We start from the raw sequence: 24,257 nt of genomic DNA on the forward strand, positions 1-24,257 counted from the left end.
ACTTTTTTAGTTTTCACATTTGTTTTCTCCTTCCCACTGTTCCCGTTGGGTTGCCACAATGATTGTTTCGTTCCCGACTGCATCCACAATTCTCGTTTGCGGTACGGAGTCTTTTTAATCCCAGATATGTTCGGTGGGAAAAGCCAAGGGAGAATTGGGAATGGGATTAAAGAAAGCGCGTTCTGTCTGTAGGAAGTCATTGTGACTATGAAAACGGAACGGAAACCAGAAAGCAAATGTGAAAACAGAAAAAATTAAGTATCCACGCGGAGTCAGCGCTTAGTGTGTCGATTACGCATTGATAGGCTTCTTCGGTGTTCTAAGCTTATATAAACTCGCTTCGATTTCATTCAGAGATGGAGAGGCATTACTCAAAAATAAAAATGCAGTGTTCTAAGCTGTTGGGCGTTCTAGCCTTCATCTGCTTTATTATTCCCGTGATGTCATCTTCCTCGGAGAGACAATTTAATGTTTGGTCGAGATTGAGAGTAAATTTGACCCGCATATCAGAGGGAGAGTCCAATCTTACCGAGCGGTTGCGTGAGGCGGTGGATCGAGGTAAGAAACGACTGAATACGATAGAGGCATCTCTAAAACAGCAGATAGCTGGGCAGTTAGACGCTGAAACGCCCATTCGCGTGGGAAGCGGAGAATTTCTGATGAGCGTTGCAGTGGGGACGCCGTCGGTGAGTTTTGAAGCGATTGTTGACACGGGGAGTAATCTGATTTGGACTCAATGCCTGCCTTGCCAGAACTGCTACAATCAGCCTACGCCAATCTTCGACCCCTCCCAATCGTCTTCGTATTCCACAGTTCCTTGCACTGACTCTCTTTGTGATGCTTTGGACAAATTTAAAACTGGATGCACTCCTGATTGTACCTTCGATTATAAGTATGACGATGGTTCTGAGACTAGCGGTGACCTGGCTTATGAGTCATTCTCCATTGGGAGTGGCAGCGGCAGCACGGTTGCAGGAATTGCTTTTGGATGCGGCCATGACAACCAAAGACCAGGATTATCAGAGGGCGGCGGTCTTGTGGGCTTAGGAAGAGGTGCTCTCTCACTTATCTCACAGTTAGGCTCCAAGGTAGACAACAAATTCTCTTACTGTCTCTTGCCCATCACCGACTCCACTTCACAAACCAGCCCTCTCATTTTCGGTGAGGGTGCTTCCTTGAGCGGAGCCAACACGATCCCACTCATTAAGAACAGTAATTATCCTTCCTTCTGGTATATTCCTGTCACAGGAATCACCCTCAATGGCAACCCCGTAAACATTCCTGCTGGAACTTTTGATCTGCAATCGGACGGTAGAGGAGGCATGATCATTGACTCTGGAACTACCTATACCATTCTAACCGAGCCTGCCTACATTTCTGTCAAGGAAGCAATTCAGTCCGCCATTGATCTTACTCCTACAGACGGCTCTTCTGTGGATCTGGATCTTTGTTACCAGACATCAGGTCAGGTAACCTTGCCTACTCTAATCTTCAACTTCAAGGGCGGCGTGGATTTCGTGCTTCCAGCAGACAACCTTTTCATTCGTCCATCTGACAATCTCTTGTGCCTCGCCATGTTGGGAACATCAAGGAAACTTTCCATCTTCGGAAACGTGCAACAGCAGAACTTCCAAATCCTTTACGACAATGCTCAGAACACACTCTCCTTTGAGCCTACTAAATGTGATTCTCTTTAAATAATCATCACCCTCTTCTGCTTTGTCTTTCTCTACGTCTGCCACTACCACTTCCTCTTCCTGTGTTTCTGTCATGGTCATTTTCTTTCAATTTCGAATATAAAGCGTGGCCCAGTCTCCTATGTACGTTTTCTGCACTGCGTAGTATAATTTCCAATCTAATATCATCGCGTATGTATGTTTCCTGAAGTGCCTAATATAATATGTGATATCATCGCCTATGTAATATTGCAGTCTTTGAACTTTTATCGTTTGAATGATCTGATATCTCCATTTTACATCCAGCACTCTAACCTAACTAATACAATGATTTTTGTATTTTTTTTAAAACATGTAAAACCATCTAATGCAAGGTCTATTGTTAATAAAACAGAGCTGCATCAGAGTACTAAGGTTGAGTAATTTCACAGTTTGTTGAATCTTATCAGGAAACAAGCTAATTGATCTGTTCTTTTACTGTTACTTTGGATGTTGAATCCTTTTAAAAAACAAGACAATTGTTTTTTCTTGTAGATAGATCACTATAATTTGTCGCTTCGGCACTATTATTGTTCATAGCAGAGCAGATAAAATCTGTACAAGTTCTCTGTTATGGTTTTTCCCTTTTGAAAATTAAAGCAAACGTGAGGATTTTGAGGGTTTGTTAGCAGGGATAATAGTTGTAATTGCAGTCGACAGGTTTCTTGGTCAGCGTGGGAGGAATGGATTGCACAGAATCGTTATTTTTTCTTTTGAAGTGGTCAATATGGCTGAGAACATAAGTCGTTCTTCCTTGAAGATAATTTTAATTTAATCTGAAGTTGTTCAATGTTATGTTTTCATAGTATTCTATGGATGTTAGATATAAAAAAAAAATTTAAATAACAAAATAAAAATCTAATATCATTAATTAATGAAGCTTTTAGATATTTTTGTTCTGAATAAAAAATTTAACCAACCCTTATATCCAACTCACTAATTAGCTGATAGGCTATCTCCTGTGGGGCACCCCACCACCGACAAATTGTCTCACGCCGTTAAACTATTGTTGTTTACCGGCTGTCGGGAAATTTCGTCCGAGCAGGATTTAGATTGAATTCGCTCTACATCATCTCCTGTGTTAGCAAAGGGTGGATTCAAACGCCTCTAAATGAATATGTGTGGAAAATCATAAGTGAATATGTGTGGAAAATCATAAAGTGAATATGTGTGGAGAATCATAAGTCCTCCATCTGTTTTTGAAACCCAGTCACTCACAGCAATCATGGGTGGATTCAAACGCCTCTAAATGAATTTCTTGCATCATCTCCAGTCATATTCCCTTCATAAGCACCGTTCTTCACTGAATGAAGATGTCATCAGGCTTTCTCGCTCACTGTTTTCAGTTGATTATAATGAAAGAAGGATTAAATCTTTAATAACCAGGAACGCCTCCAATTTTAAGATTCATTCAGACATTATTTCAATAGTTCACCCTCCAAATTCCTGCACAGATATGGTGCACGAATCGATGAAAGAGAATCGAAGGACATCTTTTATCAGAGGCCTACACTGAAATTATAATAGAGATTTTTTTTTGACGTCGGGTCTGCCAATGAGAAGTTAGCTATTTAAGCTTCCTACTCCAAACAGTTTAGGTTTACTGATGTAAAAGAAAATTACAGAAACAACCTTTGGAGAGCAGTTAAGAATTTTGTTTACAAAATTTTTTAGGGTTTGAAATTTTGATATATTTTTATTTACTATTAAAGGCAATGTATTTTCAAGATTATTGTTCTTTTTCTTTACTTGGGTCTTTCTGGCGTGAATGAATTCACATTTCAAATTCAGTGTGACTCATTCAGAGTCATGCTTCTCATGTATCATGGCATTAATTACTTATTTTCAGACAAATATTTTCCTTTTTAAATTTACCTTGTTGAAAACGATTCTACGTGATCTCATATGGAAAAAATCGCTGGGATTCGAACTATAGATCTGGTTTATGAGTTAATTTACATCAATACCATATCTGAAGCACAGATCCGGTAAAGTAAAAGGTTGGAGACAAATAAGAAGTTATTGAGGCATTGGCTGTAATCTTGACGATCAGATTTGTCGTTCAAAAGCTCAAAATCGTCTCGTACAAAACATAACAAATTAGCATCAGGCTAGATTGTAAGAATTCATCAGAAGACATGAGTAGGCTCCATGCACTTTTTCTCACAGAACAACTGTTAACAAACATCAACGGTGTAGTTGAAGAACTTGTGGAGCTTTTTACAGCCAATTAGTCCCATGGAAAACAAGTTTTTACTTCGTTATACTCATTCTTCTAAGTTCATGAAAGCGCAATTAAGGAAAATGTTTAAGAAACTTTTAAATAGAAAAATCATGTCTGAAGATTTAAGTAGACTTGAGTAATCTGTGAGAAAGAAAGTTTAAAATAAAAGTACCTGTACAGAATCTGAGTTAAGTAATCTGTGAGGTGATTGTAAATCTCCAAAACAAAAGCTCTGTTCTTAGTCCTTATGATCTCCTTCTTATGGTTCTGAACATACCCCCATTTTTTTTGTACCTCAATTATGATGTTAAGGTTATCTGATGTTATTTTGACTAGAGAGTTGATGTTATCTCCACTCCAGTCCATTTTCACAAGGATTGTGTAACTTGTAATAATTACAAGTAGAAAACAAGCTTAAATCGTTGCCATGTTATTTGGTCATCCAAACAAATTCCAAAGTAACAAACAATGTACCTTCTATTATTTTATTTTTTGGGGGGTTGGGTTATATTAAAAAATTTATAATATATCATGTTTCTAAAATTTCTGTAAATAATTTTGTTGGTAGGCAACCCTTCTGTGACACATTTGAGATTATGATTATCCACTATCACAGTAATTGGTATCTCATTTAACTTTGAAGTGACTCCATCTTTGCATAACAATGGGGCCACAATAGTAGGATCAACTTGATTAACTCTTTTGTATTGCCACTGATGCCTATGTTACACCAATGTATCCAAAATAAGTTTGTTGGTAGGCAACTCATGTAAAACATTCGGGAATATGATCATCCACTATCACAATAATTGGTATCTCACTAAACTTTGAAGTTTGTGCTTGCAGTTCTAAACATATTTACTTTGCAAATCTATTTATAATTCCCATGACCAGCTTTTTATGATTATTAGAAACACAAATTTAGGAAGCAAAACAATTATGGAACAATATAAAATTCTCATAATGAATAAAACAGATATAACATAAAAATTATTTTTTATTAAAGAATCACAATAAAACCTTATTTGTCTATTGCTTGATAAAAATAGAAATATTGTTACATCTCTTATAAAAAACTACCATTCCATCCTCATAACTCTCAATATATATGAAGGGATTTTTCAAGCCATTACAATATGAGGAAACTTCCATGCCACTTTCAAGAGTTCAATTGAACATAAACTAATGAGAACCCAATGATATAATAAATTGAGCCCAAACCCTTGACATTATCCCATTTCTTTTGTTTGGATATTGTAATCTATAAATCCTCTTTAAAATTTTGTATTTGATTGATTATTTCGAGATGTGCCTTTTGTACTTGGATAAACTAGATGTAGTTTTATTTGACTCATACATAGTCCAAATTAATAACTAATGTTCGCCCTCATAACTTTGCATTGTTATTTTTTACCTTTATATTTGAATATATTGTCCAATCTTAATGTTTGTCCCCAAAGTGAATATCAAAGACTATATGGTAGTCAAGAGTAGAGTTGAATTGTGATTTAGATAAAGATCATTAAGTATTCTTTTTAAAATATATTTCTTTCTTAAAACAATAGAATCTTGATTATATTTGTATTTTTTTAATATTAATTATATTTTTAGATTTTTTAATAAAGAAAAAACTCCACATTAAATTATAAAGATAATAAATTATATATATTTACTATGGGCGTAATCGTTGCACTTCATTTAGGTGCAAGCACTAGTATATGTTTAAATTATTTTGTGTGGTCAATAACATATATGTCTTTACCTATTGTAATTTAAGACTTCAGATATTTTTGGATTATTTTAGTCTGCACTCCAAAACATTATCTTTAGAGGACAAATTTAGTAGATGTAAAGTAAATGCAGAATAATTTTAGATTAACCTAATTTCCTCAAATTTATGAGCATATTATTCAAGGAAAATATTTACCATTTTTATCTTATTATAATTTTAATCTATGAAGAAAATTTTAAAATTATATTTATTCTTTGATTTAAGTTGAAATGTATATATTTTAATGTTAGGATATTTTTCAAGTCATTTAAATATTTAGATTAAGGATTAATTTAGTTCATTATCTTAAATAACTTTCTAACATCTTTCTATTGATAGGATAATTTAGTTCGAATATAGAAAATTCATAGATAATTTAAGACAAGAAATTCAATGCATTTATCTATGTGATTTTATAATAGAATAAAGGTAAACCCTTACAACCAATAGACTATATTAAATTGAATTAATGAATTTAAATAAACAAGTAATTAGTGAACCATTATTCTTTTGTCTAGGGAGAAATTTGAGCTTTGATATACAAGTACTTTAACCTCAAAAAAAATTTCAACTCAAATTCATAAATGTTTTGTTCTTTAATATTTTTTTATGGGGACATGTAAATATTGTTTTGTTTAAGGGAACAAATTATGTTGGCTGAAAAGTTTTCCTTGCTGATAATAGCACCAAATACATTGTTGATAAGGGAAAGCTACGTTTCAATTCTTGGAGGGTTAAAACCATTAGTAATGCTTCTCAGACACTATGATTTGCAATAAAATTAGTTTATGTAACAATGTTAAATGGTCCCCAAGTGCATGTGATATTTTGTAACTTTAGTTATAGGATGTTATAAGTAAAGTTGGTTGTAAATAGAGAATCTCATATAGGGACTATACTTAGATTGAATTAGTCCACTCTTTCTAACTCTATAATGTTGTAGGAAATACTAAAAATGAATGCACATTATTTTACCAATATCTATTATGGAAGTCTCTTAGGATGGTTGTTAATAAAATATTATTTGATGGTTTTTAACTACTTTGGTATGGTCATTATGTGGTAGGTAAATAAAATATATCTCCATTTCCTAATAGAAAACATAGAGTGAAGGTGCTATCAAAAACCATTCATTTGAATTTGTTTGGTCTAATAAATATGGGTTCAGTGAAACAAATGCTCTATCATGTTTTATCGTTCTAATTAAGTTGGGATAGGAATCGAACCCTTTACATATTCATCAAGTGGAGAAGGAGGGTCTTATGAGTAGTGAAACTACCAAAAACTAGGGTCTTATGAGTAGTGAAACTACCAAAAACTAAGGACCAAAAGCAATAAAAAGATAGGTCTTTAGACAACAAACAAGTGGACACCAGGAGATCACCAAAAAGACATATAGAAACTAAGTCCTGATTTCCTAAGAGACTAATGCCCTTGATAGTCTCCTACTCCTAATTGATAACATCAAGAAGATCCATAAAGGACACCCTACTAGCAAAAATCTCCTTGGATGGAGTAGCATCCAAAGAAATAATGACATTTCATTTTTTGAAAGACTTGACTAACGAACCAGCAAAAGCCTCATTCAAATCAACTCTCTTATGCTTGGCATGTTTCCTCACTAGCTCCTTCTATAGAACCCACATACATACCACTAATTTATTAACCGTCTCCTTGTTGAAAGCAACAATAACCTCCATATTTTTCATCATTTTGTTCTGCTTGTCTCGAAGGTCAATAGTGTCCTCTCCAAATTCTTCATGTCCTCCTAAGAGACTACATTGGCCCTTATGGAATCTAGTTTTTCCTCTAGGGTATCCCATTTCTCAAACATCAATTCCAGCCCCTTCATAGTTACCCATTATGTTTCATTACAGACGCCTCTTGATAGACCTTGATTTATGCATGCTAAATCCAAATATTTCATTAAGTTGAAGTACCAAAAAGCCTCATATGAAAATAAAATATAGTATAAAATAAGAGTTTTAACATTTAATAGTGTTGATGAATAATTCTCTTAAAGAAATAATAAATTTTGTAAGCATGTTGTATTTTTTGGCACATGACTATATCATACACACCTCAAAAAAGTGGTTTACAAAGAGAATATATTACCAAATTCTTATAGAAGAGAAAGACTTATGTTGAATGCTATGTAGTTATATTGGTGCTTTTTGGATAAAGGAACTATTTTTTCTTGTTATTTGACTAAAATGCATCCTTCTTTGACTCTTGTTGACAAAACACCTTGTAAAATGTGGCTAGATAAAATGCCTTTTGTTTCACATTTAGGAGTATGAGGCTTACATCCATGTGCCTCAAGTAAAGCTATCTAAATTGGATTGAAATTAACCAGTTGCTTTCAGATTAGATTTTGTGTGAATTTTTGCATCAACGTTTTGGATCACACTCTTGGATCCATCATCGAGATCTGAAAGAAGTCAAGAGCATGCAAAGAGAAAAATGAACAAGTAGTCGACCAGGGTTGCTAAATCCAAGAATACTGAGAGGGGGGGTGAATTAGTGCTCTACCGGAAAAGTTAGTTTTCAACTTATTGATTATTAACCAGTTAATAGTAAATAAAATTAAAAAGCATACACCAAGTAACACATAAAGAGGCAACACCATAACACCAATATTTATACGTGGAAAACCTTGCAAAGGAAAAAACCATGGTGGGGTTGATACCCACAATATCTATATACTTGATCAAGTTATACAAATATTACATGAAGGGGATTGCACATGCAATCAGGCCAATCGCCTAGATCTCACTGCTCAAATAGAAGTCTCACTAACTTAGAAAGTACTACAAGATGATTACAAATAAAAAGAACTCATAATATGAATCTAACCATGCTGGATAAGTTTTGTTTCATGCTCTAATAACCTTCACTATGTACCAGTTTGTCGATGCTCTATTATGCCCTGTTCTGCTACTGATACACATGAAACTGCACACAAAAGCTTCTAATCACTGACCATAATGTATACCGATAATCCCTAAATAATTTGCAACCAAAATTTGCATCTCAATCACTTACTGCATCTATCATTGAAAGGATCTCCTTAAATATCCTTCTAACTCCAACCATGTTGACTTCAGTGAAAAGTATAAACCTATCAGTTGTTGGATCATAATGAACTTAAACATAATCCCAATTATCATATCGACCTTCACACATTACCATAAATTCCATGAAATAAATAATCAGGGCCATAAGATCTCCTTGTTGGGTCCTATCCATTACCAAGTTCCAAATACACGTTACCGAGATCAGAACTTAGCTGGTTGTGAAGCAAAGTGAATGTCGATGAAGTGTAATGAATGTCAGTTGACCCAAAAAAAACAAAGTAATGAATCCCAATAGAATATTTACACCTGGAGATGAGTTGCCATCAATGACAACCCAAAATGTCGTTAACCCTTACCAAATGAGTGTCATTTGCCAAAAATATCCTCCTTTGGTATTGATGGCATCACTCATGTGAAAAATGGTGATAGCACCAATCTTGCTACTGAATCTGCTTGACCTCATGACCTATACATAAATCTGCTATATGTGTCTGATTCTCCCCCTGAGAGCTATATACATTTTTCACTTTATTCCTCTCCCCCTTTGGCATCAATGACAAAGTGCGGTGTGCACAAATAATTATGTACAGTTATAAACATAGGCCGGTTCTATACATGTTTCAAAATGTTTGCATACATAGACTTCAAAAATGAAAAGTAGGTATCCCAACCTTTCTTAAGGGAGTCAAGAATGGAGATGAATCTATTCAAGAGACTAGCATAATATTCAATTTCCTCTAATGTAGTGGGGTCCTCCTTCTGCATGTTAGAAATACATTCAGTCTTATGAAACAATAAATTATTCATCCGAGGACCAATGAGATTCTGAAGCTCATTCGCTCTCATTATTATGTTGTCCCTATCCTTCTCCAATTTGAAAATTTGATCCATAACTACCAAAATTGGACCATCCAAAGAACTTGTAAGATTGATTGTCGGGGCTTCTTGTCTGTAGTGCCTATAACCTAGGTTCAAACCCCACGGGTTCATCTCTACCATGTTAACAATGGAGCATGCTTTACTTTGGGGATAACCTTGGAGAAATAGTGGGGTTTCTTGCCTGTAGTGCTTACATCCTTGGTTCAAACCATAAAGTTTTTGGTTTAATCTTGAGTTTTTGGGTGATCTTGAGTTGTCACATATCTTGTTTCAATAAAATGTAATTGAGCCCTAATGATGATCTCCTATAAACTTCTTCATAAATTTGTCCATAAGTCTGCTATAAGCCTGAACATAAATATGCCCTTAAACCTACTCTAAGTCTTCTTAAATCCATCTCATATGTCTTCTTGAATATGTCTCATATGTTTGATTAAATCTGTTATAGTCTGATAAAAATATGTCACCAACAAGGCCACAATCTTCACTTCAAAATTTTCTATAGAATAATAGTACTGGATATTCACATGGATTGCATTTGATGGTGTTAACAAAGTAACATAATCATGGTGGATAGGAGTGACTGGCAGGGTTTCAAAAGACATGAAGGGTTTTGCTACAGAGGAGGATTGAATTTGAAATGGCCTCTGAATAGAAACTGGAACTGGGGGAATCAAAGGAATGATCAACCAAGCTACAGAAGGAAGACATGGAAATGGAAGGGTTCGGAGAACCCTAAACAAAGAATATTTGCAGATGGTCCAACCACAAATAAGTTCAGGGATTGGAGAAAGATGGGATTCAATAGCTACATAGCTTTAAATAACAGATAAAAAATTGATTTTAAAACGGTGCAGGATAAATTTTGGAGGCCAAAACCCTCGGCGGAAGCTACAAGAGTCCTAGAGGTAAGCCCGAACTTAGTCTATAGTAGAGTAATGAACCTTGAAATTTCCAATGAGGAATGGAGTGAAAGCATAAGATTTCTTAATGAGCATGCTTTTTTTCTTAACGGGGGGGAACATGGCCGGATTTCTCCAAGATCCAAGCATGGTGTTGTTCATTTTGGAGAGAGGGGGTGGAACTAAAACAATATAAAATGGTTTCCTTCTAGTTATTTACCCTTCTGCCCAGGACAAAAACTGGATCTTAGAAAACGGTCCTTTCTTCATGGATGGGAAAGGATTTCATATAATCAAATGGAAACCAAATTTTAACCTGAAGGAAGAGAATCTCGGTAGGGTTCATGTATATAAATAAAATTGGATATGAGCAATTAAATAAATATTGTATACTTATTTAATAATTATTCTTCTATTAAATAGTTAACTTGAAAAGATTAATTTACTTAACCTTCAATCTTGTCTCAGTTTCAACTTTAGCTTTAAAGATTTTAAACTTTTCAAAAGCCTCAAATTTCTCCCTTAGAAAAGTAACCCACATCATTTTAGAGTAATCATCAATGATTAGCATAAAATATCTATCACCTTGAAAACTTTTGATTCTAGCAAGACCACACAAATTAGTATGAATAAGATCAAGAAAATCATTAGATTTGTCTTGTATACTCTTAAAAGAGGTTCTGACCTATTTTCCCATTTGACATTCTTTACATACCGGATTATAGGGCTTCATAATCTTAGGTAAATCTCTAACTGCCTTAGCTGAACTGATCTTTACCATGCAATCAAAATTCACATGACATAGCATTTTATGCCATAGCCAACTCTCATCAATTTGTGCAATCAAACATGTCTTCTCATTGGAATTCAATTGAAATATATTACCTTTTTTCTGAGTACTGCTTGCAATCTCCAATCCAGATCTATTAATGATTTTGCATTTTCCATCCTTGAATTGTAATTGAAATCCCTTATCCACCAATTGTCCTACACTCAAAAGATTATGCCTTAAACCTTCAACATAATAAACATTGTTAGTATTGTACTTACCATCTAATGATATAGTTTCATTTCCTTTGATCATGCATGCTTTGTGATCTCCAAATCTAACTTGACCGTTGTCGAATTCTTGTAAAGATAGAAACTTCCTTTTATCTCCAGTCATATGATGTGAACATCCATTATCAATTACCCATTCATCCTTATCTTCAATTTTAGCCTCCATGGCCTTCTCTTCAAGTACATTCTCTTCCAGTGCCAGATCATCTTCCTTGATAGCCAAGAACACCCATTCCTTTCCATTTCCGGAACCACTAGCAAAGTCTTATGTCGGTTCATCATCAAAATCAGTCACACCTTTCTTATCCATAAAGTAACATGATTTATCTATGTTTTTCTTTTACTTATACTTGTTCTGATATTCAGGGTTAGGCTTAAAATACATTCTATCTCTTTCTTCAAATCTTGAATTCTTTTCAAGACATCTAGATGTAAAATGACCTATCTTATTACATGCAAAATATTTTAAATGTGCTTTTCCTTCATATTTACTTCCTACCGGTCCTTTAGGTACTCTTCTATAAAATAGGGATTCAAGTTGCTCAAATTATTTATCTTCTCTCTTCATATCATCCAATTCCTTTGCATACAAAGCTTTCCAATCTTGCTTATCGGTTGATGATGTAAATGCATGAAAGATAGGTTCAGACTTTACCACTCCAGAAGGTCCAAATTCTTCAATCTCAAAAGTAGATAATTTCTCAACCAAGGTATCCTTGTTGACATAAGTATTAGCCATTGTTCTCAATTCATTAATTGCAATATCCTTCATCTTGTAAGTCGGTGGTAAAACTCTTAGAACTTTAGAAACTATTTCATCTGCACTCAGAGTTCCACCACAAAATTGAATTCCCATGACAATTTTGTTTACCCTTTCCATCAATGCAATAATCCTTTCATCTTCTTCCATTTTCAAGTTTTCATATCTCACCCGGTAACCATCAAGTTTAGCAATCTTAACAGTAGGGTCACCTTCATTAAGAGTCTCCAACTTGTCCCATATAACCTTTGCCGATGATTTGTCAGTTAATCCCATTATTTGTTGATCAGAAAGTGCACACAAGAGGGCTTCTCTAGCTCTACAATCATTCTCAAGCTCCTTTGCCAATGATTTGTCAGTTAATCCCATTATTTGTTGATCAGAAAGTGCACACAAGAGGGCTTCTCTAGCTCTACAATCATTCTCAAGCTCCTTATCCAAGTTTGTCGAAGGAGGATTGCTAGATGCTAGATTAAAAGGAGTTACATCATTCTCTGTGATTTCCAAAATTTCCTTACCAAGACATCTAAGATGAGTCTCCATCTTAATCTTCCATACTCTGTAATTTGTTCCATCAAGCCTGGGAATTTATCTCTGAAAGATAGCAGCAGATGAACTAGATGAACTTGAACTGTTAGTCGCCATAGGATCTTCCTCAAGCAGTTAATCTTCTGTAGAGAGGGCCAGAGCTTTGATACCAATTGTTAGATAGTTCAAATAAATGGAAGACAACTAAGAGGGGGGGTGAATCAGTTGTCACCAGATTACCAGAACTTTAAGAAATCAAAACTTTAATATCGAAACCCAAAATGCATAAACCAATTATCAAAATAGCAGATATACCAATTATGCACAAGTGACAATTAGAGAATAAATACCATCCACATGACACCAAGATTTGTACGTGGAAAAATTGGTAAAGGGAAACACCACAGTGGGAAGCCTACCCATCAAGCCTAGGAATATCTTCCTCAAGCGGTTAAGCTTATGTAAAGAGGACCAGAGCTCTGGTACCAATTGTTACACAGTTCAAATAACTAGAAGACAACTGAGAGGGGGGGGTGAATCAGTTGTCACCAGATTACTGGAACCTTAAGCAATTAAAACTTTAATACCAGAACCCCAAAGATCAATATTGAAATGCATAAACCAATTACTGAAATAGCGGATATACAAATTATGCACAAGCAACAATTAGAGAATAAATACCATCCACATGACACCAATATTTGTACGTGGAAAACTCGGTAAAGGGAAAAACTACGATAGGAAGCCTACCCATAGTCAAATAATACTTATGGAGTAAGTATGTGATTACAAATTGAGGGGCTTGCACTTGCAGGAAGGCCAATAGCCTAGAGCACACTGCTCATTACAAAAGGAGTCTCACTCACTACATAAAAATTCAGACTACAATCCAGAAGAAGAAATGAACTGCAAAGATAGCATCTCTTATACCTGAGTACAGTTCTGGTTAAGCTCAATACCAAAGGAATAAATCCTCTTACATAAACCCAGCTTGATCACCAATGATTGACCAAATCCTCTACATGAATGATTGTTACATTATTCGCTCACATACCATTCCCATATATATGATCTACAATGAGATCTTACATCATATATACAAACCCTTAACCACAAACAATAAGGTCGGACACCAGACAATAAAGCAATTACATAATTACAAAACATGTCGACCTGAGACCAAACAAATAATATCTAACCCATAAGTCATTCAAGAAACACGTCGAGAAGACCAAACAACATGTTACATTAAGTCAGTCCAAAACCTAGATAGCATAGCCAAGAATAGAATAGGTCTAGTACCAAATGCAATGATCCCAATCAACCAAGTCTTGAACACAATCACCATCAGTATCCTAAATCTCTAGTGGAAGCTGCACCAACACCAATTATGCATAACATCAAATATCTTCATCAAAGCTCTGCCAGTGAAACCCTCACCAGATCAACAAACCAAGCTTACCAGCATACAAAATAGCATCCGATCACCAAATCAAAACCAACTGACTGAACATGAATCTGAGTAGCATGAATAGCAGATCTAAGCTAATTCCAAAAGCCAAAACATACCAGATCATCATGATCTAACCAACCAGAAACCAAACAACTTACTGGGACCAAAAGGATACCGGTAAACAGCCAAAACAGCTAGTGTTGACATCAATGACAAAACATCAATGCGACACATAATCAATTCCTCCAAATGGACAACAATTCTATTGATAAATTTAATTGAAACATTTTATTAATTAATTCGCTATATCCTTTTCTTTTAATCAATTAATTAAATATCTAATATTTAATTATTCCTCTATCTACTATCCTATAGTCTCATTAATTAAATAATTTCTCAATTATTTAATCACTTTTCCAACTCACCTTTCATTCTCCAAATCACTTCTTCTTTGCCAACTCATCCATCATGTGGCTAAATTAATTCAACAAAATAAAATAAAATAAAATCATTTATTAGCCACTTATCTCCAACTTGCAAAATAAATGAAATATTGTGTACGTACACATATTTCCTAACCTTCTTCTATATTCTCTCCAACATCCCTATATCTTAGGAGGACTTGAGTCCACTTGTCCTCTCATTCCTACATCTTCTCAAAATATCCTATATCCTCTCAAGTCTTCAACTCCATCAAGGTGAGATGACTGACACTTGTCATCTCCTTCCCGCTTTCTCTCAACCTTCAACTTCTTTCTCATATCCATCCAATTTGCAAGATTTGATCATGATCATTGATCTCTACCACCTAAGCTCATGCACTCCACAATCTATAAAAAGAGGTCTCCTAAGCCATTTTGAAACTAATAGTCTAATAGCTAATCATATAGTCATTCTAGGAGTCTTTATCTTGTATCTTAGGAGGACTTGAGTCCACTTCTCCTCTCATTCCTACATCTTCTCCAACTATCCTATATCCTCTCAATTCTTCAACTCAGTCAAGGTGAGATGAGTGACACTTGTCTTCTCCTTCCCCCTTTCTCTCAACCTTCAACTTCTTGCTCATAGCCATCCAATTTGCAAGATTTGATCATGAATGTTGATCTCTTCCACCTAAGCTCATGCACTCAAAAATCTATAAAAAGATGCCTCCTAAGCCATTTGAAACTAATAGTCTAATAGCTAATCATATAGTCATTCTAGGAGTCTTTATCTTGTATCTGTGAGTTTGAGTTTGAAGAAATTAGCAATTTTAGAATTCTTATCATAGCTTAATATCACGTTATCTTAAATCATTTGCATATGCATATCATAGTATCAGTTAACTATCAGTCCATTCTTCATATACCATCTTGGAAGCTACCAATGCTTGTCTGGGAGCAAAATCATCTACAACCAGAAATAGTGGAGTTAGGACACAATGAGGTGTAAATCATGAAAGGTATAGTCTTGTTTATTTCATTTACTTCATGTTACCTCATCGGTTGAAGTTAAGTTTCCTGTAGATTTCATTTTTATATTTTATGATGGACTAACAAGTTTCAGGACATTTCTTTGGAGTTCAACTTTAACCTCAACATTTTTGGTGCCCACCGTGGGGCTTGGGCCTCGTACTTGCCTTTTCTAATATCCTGTCTTATTCTTGCAAAATCAATTTAACACTTTTGTAAGCTAGTTTCACGCATTTGTGAAATATAACAACACATTTATTGAGTAAGTTAGCACTTTTATCACTTACGTTAGTGCCTATTTTCAATAGAATAACACTTTTAATCATGAATTCATGTATTCAAGAAGTAGTATAGCACCTTCATTGCATAGGTTAGCACTTTTCTTTCTTAAGATAACACTTTTTACTTCTAGGTTAGCACTTTTGTTGTTTAGGATAGCGCTTTTTCTCATTGGGATAGCGCTTTTTCTCGTTGGGATAGCGCTTTTGCAGTTTTAGCGCTTATGTTCTGTCAGTGGGTGAAATTAGAATTTTTATAATTTGAAAGATAACAACTTTGCAGGTCTGAATGTCCAAGACTTGAAAATTTGAAAACTATTGACATTTGTGGATGCAGGGTTCATTTTGAGCAAATTTCATGCATTTCCTCACTTAGCTAAATTAAGGGTTTTTCAAGTAAAACATCATATCTTGTTCATCTAGCTTAACTAGGAGGATAATCAACAGCATGCAACTTGCATTTGAGTGTTTTCCTTAAAGTAGTTGCACATATATTCTTAGAAGGCTTAAAATAAACCTTTGTCTTTGTGCTTGTTGAAGTAGTAGGTAAGTATGCTCTCACCCTCATACGGTGATCAGAAAACCAGACCTACTTTCTTTTATGTGTAATCTTTAGAGGGCCTACCTTCCTGAGCTTCCTTGAGGGGGTCAGTGAGAGGGGAACAACCAAAGTGGAAACAGGATAATACCGAGTCATTTCAATCCACTCTAAATAAATCATGTTTGTGATGAGAGTCATAGACAACATGTATTGATTAGTTCATACCAACACTATGTTTCCCCATAAACCCTATGAAGTGTAACCTCTATAGGCTGGGAACCTTCTGTATTTACAGAGTGTAAAGTGTTGCTTGTATGGCCACATGACTAGAAGCCCTTACTAAAAGCCATTAGTATCTAGCTACCAAATCCTTCTACTTGTTGGCACAGGAGGTCAGACCTCTGAAGCAGCTCACACAAATACAGTTCTTAGTAGAGATGTGAAGTTTTCCATGGGGATTTTTCATGGAAACTAGTGCTTTTGTTTTCTAGAGAAGTGAGTGTCGAGGGTGGATCCAATGGGGTGAAGCACCTAAATATCTGCTCTGAATAGCGTAGCCTCGGGGGGAACCCCATGTGAGATTCAACAATTATTGTCTCAGTCTACCATAGGATTCCTTCTTGCTTGTGCATTTTTTTTTTCAAAACATTGTGTCTTTTGTGTCTACAAAAACATTCTCAAAAATGGTCAAAAATTTGAAAAATCATCAGTCTGAATTGAACAAAAAACTATCATAGGTCTTTAAACTAGTCAGATAATTAGGTTACCAATCCAACAAGCTATTTCCAAAGGTTTTCATAAGCATAAAACATTCTAAAGAGGGGGGAATACGCAAAGAGGATATAATGATCAAATGAAATGAAATAAGCAATAAAACATCAAAAAAATCAAAAGACCATTATACCTTATATCTTCTCCTTCTCCTTCGGATTGAGCTTGATGAGGTTGAACTTGTGCCCTTGTCTTCAACCTAATTGGATGTTCTCCTTTTTTTTATGTGGTTGGCCCTCCAAGATTGTGCACAAGGTATTGGATGATGAGATGGAATGGATGGTAAATTGGCTTAGTGATAGGTGAATGGAAATTTTGCTAGAGTTTGGATACTTGGATGATTTTCTAGGCTCAAATTGATAGCATGAACTTGGATAACTTGGAGATGGCAAATGAAGGAGTGGAGTCTCCAATTTATAGGAGAAGAGGGGAGGAAATGAAGGGTTAGGATTGATCCAAGATGGAGGGTCAAGATTTCATGTGAGCCCACACATGGCCCAAGGGGAGCTGACAAGACAAGTGTGGAGTCCAAGAGATATGTCATAAAGGTATTTCTTGTCTCGACACTCCTCAAGGTTCATTAGGAAGGCTTCCCAATGCACTTAGGGAAGAGAAAAGGAATAAAATATTCCTTGAGTGATGAGGAGAAGGAATTAAAAATTCCTTAAAAGAATTCTCATAGGGATTGGAGGAATAGAAAGGAATTAAAAATTCCTTGGATGAAGGGATACCTAGAGGAATGTGAGATTTTGAAAATCTCACATTCACCTAGGAAAAGGGTATTTAAGGAAGGTGGGTGAGTGAGGGGACAAGGAGTTGAATTTGTAGCTAATCATGAGGATTAGCCACTAGCAACTCATTAGAGGATAGATTAGAAGAATGATTAGGTGGGATTAGGACAAATGGGATTTGTAGGAGGATTTGACTAGGAGAGAGAATGAGTGGAGGGAATTAAAAATTAGAAGAATAATGATAAGTGAGATTAGGGGTGCTTCTAGAAGAATTAATTAGGTTAATGATGGATTAGAAAAAGGTGATTTGTAGGAATCACCTAGATCAATTAAATAATTGAGATTAACTAATTAAAAAGGATGAATTTGGAGAATTAATTTTAGAAGAAAAAAGGTAAATTGATTTATTAAATAAATCAATCACTAGACTATAGTGACAATATTAATTATATTTAATTAATATTGAGAAAGAATAGGGATTGGCATAATTAATAAATTAATTAAGTGAGGGAATTAAATAAAATAATTAAAATAATTAATTTAAGTGTCTACACATTCAACAAGTTAGTGATTCAACCATCTCAAGTGCAAAAATCAACATCATTATCGGTTTCTCATCAAGATATATCAAATCCTTTATCACGAAACTTGATCATATCAACCTTTGTTCATTATCTTGGATATATCAATCCTATTTGAACCTAGGTTATATCAAAATAAAGATTGCACTCACATTGGAATCAAACAAACTTGTAAACCATCGTATTCTTATATGACTTTTAAATATCACCTTAAGAAAAGAAAACCCAGTTATAAGGCTACTCTGAAAAGGATAATATTCTTGTATATCAATCGCAAAATCTTGTTAAAACATAGGACATTCCTACACCATTTTCGTCACTATTTACGTGGTTACGGGACAGAATTTGAGAGAGAACTTTTGCAAGCATGTGCCTTTCAACAACAAGATGCTTTATCACAATGCACTAATAACAAAAACTAATAACTAATCATATGCCAGTTTGGACTAAAGCTCAATACAAGCAATTCAGAAAACAACAAAAACAAATGGAAGAAGAAAATTCAATGTTTCAAACTTTTGGATACATAGATGTTGATGAAGAAGTGGTCAATAACACCATTAGAGACCTTGAACAAGATTTTAAATTTGACAAACTAATGGAAAAGTTATTGGAGAAACAAAAGGAAAAATACCTTCTAATGTTGGCAAAATCAGAAGCTAAACTGCCACAAGACTTTAACATAGAAAGTTTGAAACAAGATGCAGAGATGAGTAACAATCAACACTAATGATCCAAATAACAATGATGTAAATCAAGTAAATCATGAGGAAACAAGAGGAGATAAAACAAGAAAAGACCATGATGATACAAGGAGAGAGCATGGTGATGGAAGAACTTATGAGGATGTAAGGAGAACCCATATGGATAATCCTTTGTTAACTCTCGCTCAACAAATGCAAACCTTACAACAACAAATACAAGATATGGAGAATGGAATGAGTTCTAAGAAATATTGTTTAGAGGATATCTACCCATATCCTTTTGACAAAAGTTTAAACATTATACCATTCCCACAACATTGTAAAATCCCTAAATATGATAAATACAATGGGAAATGTGATCCTCAAGATCACAATAGGGAATTTTGCACTATGAGTATAGAATTTGCACACAATGAAACTTACCTTTTGCATCTATTCCCTGGAATCTTAGATGGACAATCAATGGAATGGTTCTCAAGACTACCATCTAGAATTAAATCTTTTGAAGAACTTGTGAACAGATTTATCTCACAATATTCCTACAACGTAAGAAATAAGATAACAATGATAGATTTATGTAATGTCAAGCAAAAGAATGGTGAACCTTTCATGATCTTTTTACAATGATGGAAATGAATGTTTAATAGATATCCAAGAGATGTACCTGATCAAGAGAAAATGGACATATTCATTGACAACCTTATAAGTGAGATGAGTTATCATCTTAAAATGAAATATCCTTCTTCTTTTGCTAAGATGATTGAAAATGGTCTAAAGATAGATGCAATGGTAAAGAAAGGAGATTTAAAATTTAACAACAATTCCTACAATAACAACAATCACAACAACAACAACAATAACAATGACAAACCTAAATTTTGGTCAAAGAATGGGAATGTCACCAATGGAGGAAATGACGACAGCAATTCTACCAAACAACAACCAATCTTCAACTTATCAAGTCAAGTACCAAACAACAACAATCAAGAGAACAGTAAATCCAAGTCTTTTTTTCTCTAATCCTCGTAGGAAATTCACAAACATTGGGGAACCCTTGGAATCAGCTTTTAAAGCTCTTCTTGCAAATAAATTGATTACTTTACCAGAAGCAAGAAATTATGAACCTCAAGTCAAACCTAATTGGTGGAATGATAATAATTTTTGCAATTATCATCGAAACAAAGGACACCAAACCAATGATTGTCAAATATTGAAGCACCTTATTCAAGATTTAATCGATAATGGAACTATTGCAATGGATGGTCATAAGATGAATGAATCACATCTAGCATTCAAAACTCCACTTCCAAACTATGAAAAGGGTGAACAATATAAAACAAAAGATGAAAAAGGAAAAGCTAAAGTAAACTACACTTACACATATGATGATGTGGTAAATATCATCATCGTTAAAGATAACGCACCTTCAGAACCAATCAACATCATTACAAGAAGCAAAGTGAAGGTTACATTTTCGAGTATAACAAATGAATCAACATCCACTTCAAGACATTACAACTTAGTGGAACAATTGCAATGGATACCCACTCAAATATCAATTTTGGATCTCCTAAAAGTTTCACCTATGCATAAAGAAATACTGGAGAAAGCTCTAACAGAAACAACAGTTTCAAAAGACATGAATGTGGATCAATTCCAAAACATGGTGGGACACCTCATAGCCCCTCATTTCTTATCCTTTTTCTGAAAATGATGACACATCCTTCCAACACCCTCACAATACTCCCTTACATGTTGAAATCACCATTCATAAAACTCATGTTAAACGCGTACTCATAGATGGTGGAGCTAGCTTAAACATTTATGCATTAAGTTTAATAAAGGCTTTGGGATATTCAAAAAATGCAGTAGATCTAAAGAAGAAAATAAATATCAAGGTGTATGATGAGGAAGAACATTCTTCTAAAGGGACTGTGGTGTTACCAATCAAAATAGGACCTGTGGAAAGAGATACATTGTGCCAAGTTCTATACTTGAATTTATTTTATAATATTCTTCTAGGGAGACCATGGATTTATAACATGCAAGTGGTTCCTTCTACATACCATCAATGTGTTAAGTGACCTTATAATGGACAAGAAGTTACTATAGTCGTAGACTCCAATCAATATTGCAATAATCTGAAACCAGCACAAGATGCAAGAGTTCCACATAACAGAGAATCAATCTATCCCACCAAAGAAATTCAAGAAAAATTATGGGAAACCTTTGAGAAAAATCTCAAACTAAATGATGAAGGAATGGGAAAGTATTATTTGCATAGCTTGCCACTTTCACCTAAATCATATGGAAAGCCTATAAATGTTCAACCATGGATCTCAGAGAAATCAGTTGAAATGTTTGATGGAGCATTTGTTAGAGCTAGAACACTTGCAGAAGAAACTGAAAACAAAGACCTTCTTAGTTGGTTGTATAGAGATGAAAATGAAACTATAGCAATAGTTGCAGAAGTTAATATTCCCATAGAACAATATAGCAATGGTTATAAGATCATGCAAAAAATAGGATATGAAGGAAAAGGACCTATTGATAAGCAACAAGAAGGTATTTCAAAACCTATTTGTCCTCACACACAATCTAAAGAAGATAAATCGGGACTTGGATATCCTAAATCAAAGCAAAAACAACATAATTATCAACATCCAAGGTGGAGAAAGAAAGAAGTCCCTAAAGAAGAACCATGGCAAGAAAGGATACACCAAGCAATAGAAATAGTAGCTAACAAATGGAAATAAGAAGACTATGAGAAACAGCATGAAGAACTTGCAATCAAAAGAGAAGAATAACCTTGCAAACAAGTTCAAGGAATACAAACAAGTGTGGAACCTGATCAAGATATTCTAGAAACAATGAAAGAATAGATGACCAAAATCAGAGAACTCTTCTCACCATATAACATTCCTATTAGATATAGTGGTGTGATTCTAGACAATGGTTTAGAAATAGATTAAAACAAATATAAATGGGGTCTAGATCTATCATCTAATGTATCAAGTGAAGAAAAAGTTGAAGAACAAGCAGCTATTAAAAATGAAGAATCATCTTTCACAAAACAAAGAATAGAGTTGGAAAGAAGACAAGAAGATATCAGAATTCAAAGGAAAGAGGCATATGAAAAGACAACAAAAGAAAGAGGATGAAAAAGAACAAGAAGTAACACCTCGAGAAACATAAGCAGTTATTAATCAATCATCGAAAGATCAACAAAATATTAGATCTACATCAAATGTTGATCCAACAATATTAAGGTATGGAAGAACCATGGAAGAATTAATAGATAGTCAAGAAGGATTGACTATTAGTCTAGAAGAAGCTGAGTTTGAGAGAAGACAAAAGATAGCAAAATAATCCTATATGTCATGTGCACAAGTATGCCAACTTCAAGATACAAATGAATCTATTGAAATTGATCAACAGGGAACATGTAGTATCAAAGATGTATGTGTTGATATAATCCATTCATTTGAGGGACAAATGTCAGATGATGAGTCACTTGATTGAAAATCACAAAATACCAATCCTGATTTTGTTAGAGTTGATTGGAGAGCACTTGGGAGAGACTCTCCTCAAGAGAGTTCTATCTATGACATTACCTACTCTATGCCAAATTATTACTATTACTTCATGAACCTTGAAACACCCAAAAATGATGATAAATATGACCTACCCCTGCTTCATCCAGAACTGATTGATTGGGATAACTTAGAAAACCCTGAATTGGATGTCTTTTCCAATGATCATGATTTAGTCATATATCTTAATATCCTGGAACCAATAACATTTAAGATATTTTCCACCATGGAATCAAGTAACACTTCTTGCAGTCGGGAGAGTGCCAAACTTTCTAGTCGCAAAATTGAAATAAAACAAGGAAAAAGACCTCGTGTTGAAAACTATTTCATGCCAACAATAGATCAATCAAGAGGAAAAATATAGGATGTATCTAACGGTGAAAACCTCCTTGAGGGGCTAGAAGATGGAAAGTTTGACATCCTCCTTGCATATTTTTAGGAGAGATCTACTATTTTAATAGAGCCAAAAGAAGCAATAAATATTGGTACATCAAAGAACCCCAAAGTCCTTCATCCTGTTGCATCATTATCAAATGAAGAGAGGAAATAATACATAGAATACTTCAAACAAAGACAGATAAATTTTTCTTAGTCCTATGCAAACATGCGAGGACTTGATCCAGATCTTATCATGCATCATCTCAATGTGGATCCAAAAGCAAAACTAGTTAAACAAAAGCTAAGGAAAATGCATCCACACATCGCACTCCTTGTAAAAGCAGAGCTAAAGAAACTATTGGATGTGGGTTTCATAATATCTATTGCCTATTCATGATGGGTCTCAAGCATTGTGCTAGTGTCAAAGCCAGATAAAAGCATTGTGCATGAATTTCAGGGATTTGAACAAGGCATGTCCTAAAGATGATTTCCCATTGTCCAACATTGATATAATTGTAGACTTATCAACAGGACATAAGATGTTTTCATTAATGGATGGATTCTCGGGGTACAATCAAATAAAAATTTTCCTTGAAGATCAAGAAAAGATAGCATTCACCTGTGCATGGGGTACTTACTGCTGGAATGTTATGCCATTTGGGCTTAAGAATGCAAGAGAAACTTATCAAAGAGCCATAAAAACAATTTTCCATGATATGATGCATACATTTATGGACGATTATGTAGATAAAATACTTGCAAAATCTCATACAAGGAAAGAACATTTGAACATCTTGTACAAGATCTTTGACAGGCTTGAACAATATCAGTTAAGATTGAATCCAAAGAAATGTGCATTTG

General features: G+C 34.6%; 1 protein-coding gene across 1 annotated transcript; it reads left to right on the top strand.

The window, feature by feature from the left end:
* Positions 1–356: 356 nt before the first annotated feature.
* LOC131073074 (aspartic proteinase nepenthesin-1) lies at positions 357–1,697 on the top strand. The gene has a single exon (XM_058009434.1). The coding sequence runs from the start codon at positions 357–359 to the stop codon at positions 1,695–1,697; it is 1,341 nt and encodes a 446-aa protein (XP_057865417.1).
* Positions 1,698–24,257: the final 22,560 nt, after the last annotated feature.

The sequence above is a fragment of the Cryptomeria japonica genome, chromosome 3 (assembly GCF_030272615.1).
Source record: "Cryptomeria japonica chromosome 3, Sugi_1.0, whole genome shotgun sequence".
Classification (NCBI taxonomy): Eukaryota; Viridiplantae; Streptophyta; class Pinopsida; order Cupressales; family Cupressaceae; genus Cryptomeria; species Cryptomeria japonica.

Bases quoted from the DNA above. Each gene is read 5' to 3' on its own strand.
- LOC131073074 (XM_058009434.1), top strand. From the start codon at position 357: ATGGAGAGGCATTACTCAAAAATAAAAATGCAGTGTTCTAAGCTGTTG.